This window comes from Phycodurus eques, chromosome 14 (genome assembly GCF_024500275.1).
Source record: "Phycodurus eques isolate BA_2022a chromosome 14, UOR_Pequ_1.1, whole genome shotgun sequence".
In the NCBI taxonomy this organism is placed as follows: domain Eukaryota; kingdom Metazoa; phylum Chordata; class Actinopteri; order Syngnathiformes; family Syngnathidae; genus Phycodurus; species Phycodurus eques.
This window is the reverse complement of record NC_084538.1, coordinates 8,989,736-9,000,378: the sequence shown is the minus strand read 5'-3', so window position 1 is coordinate 9,000,378 and position 10,643 is coordinate 8,989,736. Positions and strand designations below refer to the sequence as shown.

The following is a 10,643-nucleotide window of genomic DNA, read 5'->3' as shown; positions in this document are numbered from 1 at the left end:
ATAAGCAAACAAAAAACAAGAACAAATGAGGACATAATCTCTAACCAACACAGGAGAAGTATATATCAAAAGGTAAGGTGGGCCTACTTGAAACTAGTAGTGTAATCGACACCGCTTATGGCAACTGACCCCTTCATGAAGTCATCGACACAACTGAAGGTAATCGAAACAGGTTACAGATAGAACACTCGAAATAGGAGAGGTAATCAACACACACACGTAGAACAGTCAAAACAAGTGGGAAAATCAACACGGTTAAGGCAATTGACACAGGTAAGCTAATGAACACAGGTGATGACAAATGACACATTGGTGAGGTAAGGATAAACAATCAAGACCAGTGGGAGAATGAGCATAGTGAGGTCAATGGAAACAGGTGGCAAAAAAAAATAAAAAATCCACAGTGAAATGCCGAGGTAATCAAAATGTTGTGTAACCAATAGAGCTAGAGTAACTGAAACGGGTAAGGTAATCAACACAGGTGAAGACAATTTGAAACAGGTGGGAACAATCGAAAGAGGTAGCGCAATTGAAAGCGGTGAGGTAATCAACACAGCTGACCCAACTGACAAAGGTGAGAAAATCCTCACGTAAAACAATTGAATCTGGTGGGGGAAATCAACATGGGTAAATTAATTGGCACATGTCAAAACTAGAAAGAAATTTAATCGGGTGTGGAAAATACAGTAGGGTTAATCATTGGCATGGATGTAAAAACTAACACAGGTAAGGAAAACAGCAACGACACACTAGTTAGGTAATCAACACTGGCGGGTTAAGCCACACAGGTGGTGAAAAAAGAAAGTGATGTTAATCAACGCAAGTTTGGCAATTTAAATAGGTGGAAAATTTAATACAGGTAAAACAATTAGGGGGAAGACACAATCATGAACCCAACCTACATGATGTACAAGTAATACAGAGGTACATGAGGAAAAACAAAAAAACAAAAAACACCTGTCGAACAGGTCTATATTTACGGAGCCCTAGACATTTACCAGGGCCTAAATTCAGGAGAATGTCATGGTGGAGGTGAACTAGGCCAAGGACTCTCTCAGAAATAGACTGTGGCTCACTTAGAAGCAGCTTCATTTAAGAAAAAAAAAAGGGGGTGGAATGGGCCAGAATGTACAAAAATAATGTTTGAGATTACTGTGATTAACAAATCCTACTTTCAGTTGTTTAAGTGAGCTCCTCTGCCTCCTTGTGGTGAAATCTGCACGCTAAGTAATTTTGCCTTTATACATCACCACAATGAATTTGAGATTGACATCAAAAAGGGAGGCAAAGTGCTTTCTTCAAGCTGTTTATTATAAAACATAATTTGTCCTTACAAAGGTGCACTAGCTTAATGCTAACACATAATCAGAAACGCAATGGATGGGCTAACTAAGCTAGCATTGTTACTGCAGAAGTTATGGAGTTTGTTCAACATGTTCGAACACACACATGGTAGCAACCCATTCAGATAAGAGCATACAATACTCACAGGCATATATTCTTTATCCGCTGCGGAAAACTAATATTATTGCAGGTTAGTTGTGACGGACATTAAATCTGTGTACTATGTCTATATATATTGTACTGCCCCCTGGTGGCCAATGCTCTCACACCAGGAGAAGCACAACATCCTTTGAAATATAAAGCATGTAAGTGTGAAATCATGATGCACAAACCGTTTAATTTTTTACATTGTATTTGTTTTTACTGTCTAGTTTTATAAAGTACAATACTGTACAGGGCCATTTTTTCTTACTAAAAATACATTACAAAAAAAAAAAACTGGTAAGTGAACACTGTAAATGACACACACTATTGGCAAGTGATGCACCATTATATTGATGCAGCTAGTCAAAGACTAAACGATTATGTTTCAAAACATCTGTCCATCTTTATTTACAAATCCATACATGACAAAAAAATAATAATAATAATACAATGTGGAAGTGGTGTGTTCAACCCAACAAAGAGGTTCAATGGTGAGAAACTGAGGTAAATGCTAACCTGTCAGGATGCTGTGAAATGACAATTTTAACAATAATAATCACCATCTTTTAAAAGTGAGAAACTTAACAAAAAAAAGATGCATGATGAAGTAAAAGTGGCATAACAGCAAGCTTTTTGTGAGGGGGTTATTCCAACACATAACTTGGTGTGAAAAACAACATGCTAAATAGATTTTAACAAATAACACAAAATGTTAAGCAATAAGGGATGGGCTGATAAAACAAAGATGTGGCACAATCGGGGGTGGGGGTGAATAAAATCAGCCATCTGAGTGGGCAACAGATGTGCGGTAAGGCGTCACCAGGAATATTCATAGTCACAACTCAAGGGTTCCTGTACAAAGTAATGTAAAACACACACAAAGCTCAATTTCCTTTGCTTAATCAGGAATTCCCAGTCTGCTTCACAAGGCTGCCACCAGCTTGGATCATACAAAGCATCTCACACACTTTTTAGTTCAGGGGTGGGGAACTGTTTTCCTATCAGGGGCCAATTCAGTTTAATAAATGTATGAAAGAATGACGCAATTATCATGTATTTGGGATATTTTAATATATCAGGTCTTGTGAGATTTATTTTGAATCATCACATTTTCAAGCGCAGGTGTTCTCAGCAGGGGTTCTCAGCCTTTCTGGGTTCGTGAAATTTCAAGCATGGATTCTCAACCTTTTTGGTGTCGTGAGAAATCTTTCCAAGGACCTCCCTCATAATCCTAACTTCATTGAAAATGTAACCATACTTTAACTACGTGTACCCCAAAAACCTTGGATGATCTTTTTTTTTTAATGTTTCACTCTTTTTATATTTTCCTAATGTTGCCAGTTTGGCTTTAGCACCACTTAACATTGAAATCTTTAGGAAGGGAGAAGTAGTTTGTTTTATTGGGGCATATGGAACTGATGGAGGTGAGGACATTTTAAAAAATTATACAACATAATTGATTGCAAATTGCTGGATGCAGCTCACAAATTGGACCGTTGGAGAACCGCTCAGTCTAGGGGGGTTCTATGTGGCTCACAGGTTCCCCACCCCTGCTTTAGAGAATATAGGCTAAATGTACACACTTATTTTAAACCTGATGATAGCCTCTCTCATGTTTCTAACCATCTGACAACAAAAGAGAATTTGTGTGTATACTCGCAAACATTTTCAAGTATAATACAGAACTGGGTACATTTCCAATTTAAAACCCCCCTTTTCAATGCTGGATGGGTAAAAAGTGCTCCTAAAAGTTGCCACTGGTCACTTGAAACAGTCTGTTGAGCCATTGTTCTGAAAACTGGAGCGAGAAATAGACTGTGTGATACAGATTTGTTTACCAACTGGCAGCAGGCAGCTACTGCATTAAGGTCTGAGGAGCAAGGTTGCAGTCCATGACAGTTCATGGGAAAAGGCCTAAAAATAACCAGAGAGAGAAAAAAAAAATAAAACATTTAAGATGTAGACAACTTTGATGTTATCATTACATGGATGAAAACGCATTCTAACTTACATGGAGTAGCAGGACCAGCAAGCGAGGATGAGCTACTTCCGCATCACGGCAACGCTGTCTTCTTCCTTCAGGACAAACTTTTTCCTCAGAGCTTCGGAGATCAGAGAGGCCGAGTCCTCTTCTCTCAAGGACGTACAGCCTCTGTTATACCTGACGTTGATTAAAAAAAAAAAAAAAAAAACTGTGAGGCCATAGAACCAAAAACAGGGAACCTATTTACTATGAAAGCAGGTTAGTACAATATGGCTACAGAGACAAGAAGTCAACATCATAAAAGAACAATGTAGAGTTAGTTATGTTAAGTGTCAATGTGGCATAGCATATACAGGCTGAACAGGAGGGGTCCAAGAGCTGAGCCTTGAGAGATCCCTTAGGTCATTGCCATTCGATGAGATGGAACACTACCAATGGTTACAAAATAACTCCTTTCCTCCAGGTAGGACCTGAACCATTTAAGGACTGTTCCATTTAGTCCTGCCCACATTTCCAACGTGTTCAGCAGTATGTTATGATCCACCTTATCAAAAGCCGCACTGAGATCCAGAATTGACACCTTTCCCGAGTCAGTGTTCAAGCTTATATAATTTAGCACTTTGGTAAGAGCTGATTCTGTACTGTGATGAGTTCAGAAACCTGATGGAAATGTGTCAAAAAGTAAATTTAAGCTCAAGAAATTGCTGAGTTGATTAAAAATAACTTTCTCAACAATCTTGGATATCAATGGGAGAGTTGAGATGGGTCTATAGCTTGATAACATGGAAGCGTCCAACATTCTATTTTTTAGAAGAGGCTTAATGGCAGCTACATTAAGACCTTTAGGAATCTTGCCTGACTGAAGTGAGAAATTTATTATTTGCTGCAAATTATTGCGTGTAACTGTTCTCCAGGCGTTCAATAAATGGCTGAAAAAGTCTATCGTCAACTGTGGCTCTCCTTTCACACATGGGGCAAAATTCAAATTATTCTGTTGAAACCCATTAAAAAAAGATTGCTTAAAAAAAACGTGATATAGCGAGGTTATGAAGATTAAACTGCGATATAGCGGACATACACTTCTGAGCGGTTGACTTCTTTTTACACATGCATGACAGTTAAGAACAGTAAAAAGTGTGTCACACAAAGTCATTATCACATGTAGCAGCTCCTCCGTTTCCACTTCCTAAAATGATGTGTATGTCTCTGTCATGCATCAATGGATAAGTAATTTTATTTTATTCCATTATGCAGGGGTTACCTTCTTTTTATGCTTGTATGACCGTTGGGAATGGTAAAAATTAAAAAGCAATTTAATCCTGTTTCCACTTCCTTAAATGCAGTGTTTTTATTCTACTTAATTATATCGTGATTAATTAATTTTTACAATACTCAAATTTGCCTCGCCTTTAGCAATCTATCATTACCAGTATTGGTGCCGCTACTGTACATGTGTTCTCATACTTGTTAACACATAGACTATCAATGGTGATGCTAATCATTAGCATGTCAATAGCATTTGCCATTGTATGGTAGTATTAAGCTATACAAGTAGTTTTTTTCTTTAGGCAGTTGTTTCATTGTTTTATTTAAACACACAACGTGTAATGCTATATGTTTTGACACTTTGACAGTAAATTTCAACTGGGAATGGCAGTTTAAGTTGGTTGTTTTTTTAAGAATTGTTCACTATTTACCAAATACTACTTATTGTGAAGTGAGTTGAGTTCATTGCCACCATACAGCTCTCATATCTCAAGTTTGCGCATAGAAGTCAAAGCGAAAAAATCATCTGAATGACGGCTCGTATCTCGAAAAAGCACGTAAAACAGGTCGTATCTCAAGGCACCACTGTATAAGCACACACAGGACAATTTTTTTTCCTTGTCATGTGTGGGGTGTCTCACGTTAAAACTATATGTGTAAGGTTCCCCTGTATGCTAAAAGACGTTTTAATTAAGATTTTAAAAATATCATTATGAGCCGGTGTTTACCTGTCTTTGCTCATCTTCATGCGGTTCATGTCCTTCAGTATATCCATAACGTCGGCAAAGCTGGTGGACTTGGACAGCGACACTGTGTCCTCCTCCGCCTCGCGGTAGTCCATGCTGGGCCTGTCCAGGTCGAAGGTGGCCGATGCCGTCATGGAAACTGTCGGCAGGGGGTCAGGGACCAACTCTGAGACCACGGACACCATGTCCTTGTCGTCGTCATCTTCCTCCTCCTCTTCGTCCTCCTCGGTGACGTCGCTAATGACGAAAGAGGCGGCTGCCGCGGCCGCCGGCTGGTAGGGGGCGGTCTCAAAGGCCGCCATTGAAAAGCTCATCGTGGTGTCGTCGGGGGAGAGCAGGTCAGGAGTCAAGGGGTTGGAGCCTGCAATGAACAAAGGAAAACATTTTCAAACCTTAGCTCTCAGGAGAGGTCAGTGAGCATCTAGATATTAACTCCATGAGTGTGTTTTGCTTTTTCGAGGCAACTACAGAAGAGTGCCACTGCTGCTTAAAAAAAAAAAAAAAAAAAAAAAAAAAAAGGGAAACGAGAATAAAAGGGCAATAAGAATCGAGACAGAAATGAATCTGACTGCAGCATGAGACAGGGTCTGCCAGCTCAGTACAACATGAGCAATACAGTTTATTAAATATGAATTATACATAGATTAATTTGACCAATCTTACCAAACAGTTATTAATTTCCACAATACCTATAAAACCTCCACTAGTTTCCTTGTAAACACCTTCCTGTTCCCTCTCCATTATGTTTAAAAGGCATCTTGTATGGTGAGTTTTATTTTATTTTGCAGTTAACTTATTTTTAAAATTAAGCGTGTTAAAATGTTACTTACAGGACCGTTCTTAGAAATGTAAATTGCTGAAACGTCCGATTTCTGTTTTTAAATCACAATCCTCAATTCCAGGAACTATAATGGACTAACCAGTATCGCCGGAAACAATCTTTGCAATCTGTGCTCTCAGTCTGCCCAGCTCATCCTGCAGAGCGGTGGTGCGGTTGAGCGCAGTTAGCCCGGGCTTCTTCAGGCCCTCCACCCGCTTGCCCTCACGTCGGAAGTTGGGCACCGACGAGTTCCTGTGTAGCACCAGGAGCGGCGTGGGCCTCCACTCGTGTTTCAGAGGGCGACTGTCACTCCTATAAGGACAAAAAAAGCTAAGCTTTCAGATTGTGTAGTATGTCGTCACATAGCTGTCTGTTCTTCCACTTAGGCTGGATGTACACTGCAGGTCAACACAGCAATGTTTTTAATGTTTATTAGTGTTTGTGTCGTACACGGGTGTGTATACGTCACAGATCCGCGCGGATTTCAATGACGTCAAGGTCAAACTTACGGGTTTATCCAATCTCGGCATTTACTCTGCACTCACATTGGCACATCCATGATACACATCAGATTTTTATCCGCATTCCGATCTGAAGGCATCCGATTTCAAGCGTTTTTTTCTCTGATTTTTTTCCACTGTGCCATGATACAATTGCCAGTTGTGCTACTTGAGAGCAAAACAAAAACAAAAATTCTGAATGTCATTTTGATTACAATCTGAATTATGATTCAATCCAGCCTTAATGTGCATAAGGCTTAGAAGAGTTTTAAGTACAGCAACCACCAGTCCCCAAAGCAAGCATTTACTAAATAGGGGATCTATAGCTGGTTGTATTTACTTCATCACCTCATTTAAACTAATAAATGGCAGGAACAAATAACAGTAACAAGTAGAAAGGCACCAAGGAATAATAAAATACGGCAGTTTATTGCGAGTGATAGGTTCCAGACGCACGCGCAATAGGTACAAGTCTGTGATATGTAGACCACACACAAAACTTTTTTTTTTTCCTTAAACATAGTTTTACGTGTGCCACATTCTTAAAACACATTCCAACATAAAACATATTTTTTTAAACACATTGCACATGTATTTAGACACAAAAGAGCACATATTGTAGTATCGGTGTGTTGGATTTGAAGAATCAGGACTTGATGGGGTGGCACGTGACGTTGAGGAGGGGGATTGGCCGGTCAGCTCAAGCTGCTGCAAGTTTGCATGTGAGTATCTGCGCGCGAGCTGTGGTCGACAGCAGCTCCTGCCTGTGTGTGCTCATTGTGTTTGGGTTTTATTATTCTCTTGCACGTCAATAAACGGCTGACAAATCCATCTGAGACTGGCTCTCATTTACCACATGCGAGGCATTACAATAAGTAGGTATTAAAGTGGTGCCTTGAGATATGAGTGACCTGTTTACTTTTAACTTGAGAGCGCAAACCTGAGATATGAGCGCTGTGGACCTCAATTCAACTCACATAACAATAACCAACTGTTTGACAAATAGTGAGCAATTAATCAAAAAGATTTCCAAGCTGTTTAATGCCACACCAAGTTTTAAGTTTACTGTCAAACTCAACATAAAACAATGACTGCCCACATTGTGTATTTAACAAAAACAGCTTTAACACAGGAAAGTGCTTAGCTTAAATGGTACCAAACAAAGCAAAACACCACTAAAATGCTAACGGTAAGAATCGACAGTCGCAGCTTTAGAAGCAATGCATATTTAAACACAAATGGTGGCGCAACACATTTAGACAGATATAACAATACTTACAGGCATATATTCTTTATCCTCTATGAAAAATGACTAATATTACAGCATCTTACAGTAGTAGTAGAGGCAGCAGCACAATTCTTTGGTTGTGTCTACATGTAGTATCATACTACCTCCCGATGGTTAAGGCAGCACACCAGGAGCAGCAGCAGAGTGAGTTGGAGAGCAGCATTAAATCATGATAAACTTTTTAATTCTTTATAGTCTAGTTCTATTACTCTCTGATTTTATAAAGTACAATATTATAGAGTGGTATCTTCCCTCATTAAAAAACAAAATTTTTTTGAGGGGGGATGCTGGAACAGATTAATGGCATTCCCATTCATTTTTATGGCAAATAATAATTTGAGATGTGTTTTGAGTTCCAAGTGTGGTCACGGAACGAATCAAACTCGTATCTCAAGGCACCAGTGTACCGTAAAATCCCAGGAAAAAAAAGATTGCTATAAACTCCAGATTTCTGCAAATAGCAGGGATTTCTGTGAGAGACAAGGAGATACGTTCCACAAAGAAATTCTGAGACGTAGCGGGGCCGCGTTAGATTAAGTACGATATCGAGGGCACTGTGTACCATGTTTACAGGTCGTGCCTGAAATCTACATCCGAAAAAGATAATAAATTACTGTATCCGTCTTTACCGCACTCTGGCATACGTCTCCTCTTCATCTGCAACAATCCAGGCAATATCAGCCAAGGTGGGAACCATGGGGCCGTCCCGAGGGCGAAGAGCAGGCAGGCCTGGTAGTTCCTGATGATTACAGGTTTAATTAATGCATAAAAATGACAACATTTCAAGAATGAGAGCACAATACCTGGAAACACGCCCTTTGTGGGGGTTTGAGTGGAAGGGTGGAGCCTATTCTCCTAACCACACTGCGAGTGGATCCATGAGGCTTGTTCTGCCAGATAGGAATAACGTCCTGCAAAGAATAAAAACAAAGAATCAATCTCTGCACATCCAGAATTCTTCCACTTGTGCAAAATGCACATGCCAGCACCACCACGTGAGAAACGGGATCTGAAAAAAGGCTGCCTTACAGTTTGGGTTTCCATGGTGACGGCTCAGCTTGCTGGGGAGCACCGGCGCTTTGGTGCTCTTAGTAGCTCAAGACTGAGCAGTTCACTGAACAGATGCCACGTTAATCAGACAACTCTCTGGTTGTAAATTAGAGATTAGTCAGAGCATCTGTTGGGGAGATACAAACGGAGAGACAAAAGAAACATCATTGCTTTACTCAATAGCTTTAAGAGGAATTCACCATTAAAATGGGTCAAGTTTTAAAGATACTTGATTGTTAATAAAAACGTGGCAGGTATGACTTGATTCTTGAATTGCAGCACTTAACCTTATGAAAATAAAAAATGCACCTTGTTGAGGCTCCTAACTAGCCTGATTTAAATTAAATGTACTAAGAGCAATGTTTCATTAAAGGGAACCTATTGTAAAATTTACTTTTGTACAATGAACTCCTGCATATTCGCGGTAGGGCATTTGTAAATTTGCCTTTTGGCGGATTTACTTTAAAGGACCTTTTTGGAGCGTATGCTCCATTATTCCCCAAAAATGTGCTGTTTTGTGCTCAGTAACAGTATTCCTTTGGCGACAACGACAGATGTTGAAATGAGATAAAGAGTTTCATTTAGACAAAAGCAGTACTTTGCCGTCATCTTGTGGCATCTATAAGCAAACGTTTCGGGGGGTCAATTATTCACAGATTTCTGCTATTTGTGGAGAAGCTACGGTTACTGCATATAACTTGTTTGGTCTCCAGTAGAGGTGCAACAAGTCTCTCGGCTTGCCCGGGAACGCCTCGGGATGCCCTCAGAAGAGCTGAAGGAAGTGGTTGGGGAGAGGGAAGTCTGGGCTTCCCTGCTAAATCTACCGCTATGCGACTAAACATCGCATAAGCGGAAGAAAATGGATGGATGGATATTTGCAAATATCGGCTTTTACTTTGGAAAACAATTATCAAAATTTTTGCCTATTTTCCGAAACAAACACTAAAAAAAAAAAAAAATTCAGTGTATAAAAGTTATAATACAGAGCTTGGGGGGGAGTCCGATGAATAACAGGAAGAACACCACCAAGGTGCGTGAGTGCACCGAGAATGTAAACAGCGGCGCTAAATTGATTAGCACCGGCGACTAACTGTATCGAACACACACACACGCAAGGCCGAGTTTAGCCTCGGTAGTACATACAGGCGGTGACCCTCAAATACTGCATCGACTTCATGGACGCTTCGCTTGAGTTCGAAGATAATACTCAAAACGGAACTTACGGCAAGCGACAGCTAGGAAGTTCGGAGTGGTGAATTATATTTGAGGCGCAGTTTCTCCGTTTCGTCTTTCACTGTTAGTTATGTGTTGACGTTCATTACCGGAAGCCGGTGGTCCATTTCCGCTGACTGTGTTGAGTTGAGATGATTTTGTATCACGGCGCCCCTAGAGGTACCGGCTAGCACGCTTATAATTTAACGTTTTGGCTCATTTTTAATTCCCAAGCACATTTAACAGCATTTTGAGGGTTAATAAAGTGTTTACAACTCGTACTACGTGG

At 40.1% G+C, this 10,643-nt stretch overlaps 1 protein-coding gene across 1 annotated transcript; it reads right to left on the bottom strand.

The window, feature by feature from the left end:
- Nucleotides 1–2,722: 2,722 nt before the first annotated feature.
- On the bottom strand, nt 2,723–10,581 carry mtfr1l (mitochondrial fission regulator 1-like). The gene is made up of 8 exons (XM_061695533.1): nt 10,366–10,581; nt 9,122–9,269; nt 8,896–9,003; nt 8,722–8,831; nt 6,405–6,616; nt 5,467–5,845; nt 3,500–3,649; nt 2,723–3,402 (listed from the first exon to the last, which is right to left on the bottom strand). The coding sequence occupies exons 2-7, from the start codon at nt 9,134–9,136 to the stop codon at nt 3,532–3,534; spliced, it is 942 nt and encodes a 313-aa protein (XP_061551517.1). The 5' UTR covers nt 9,137–9,269; nt 10,366–10,581; the 3' UTR covers nt 2,723–3,402; nt 3,500–3,531.
- Nucleotides 10,582–10,643: the final 62 nt, after the last annotated feature.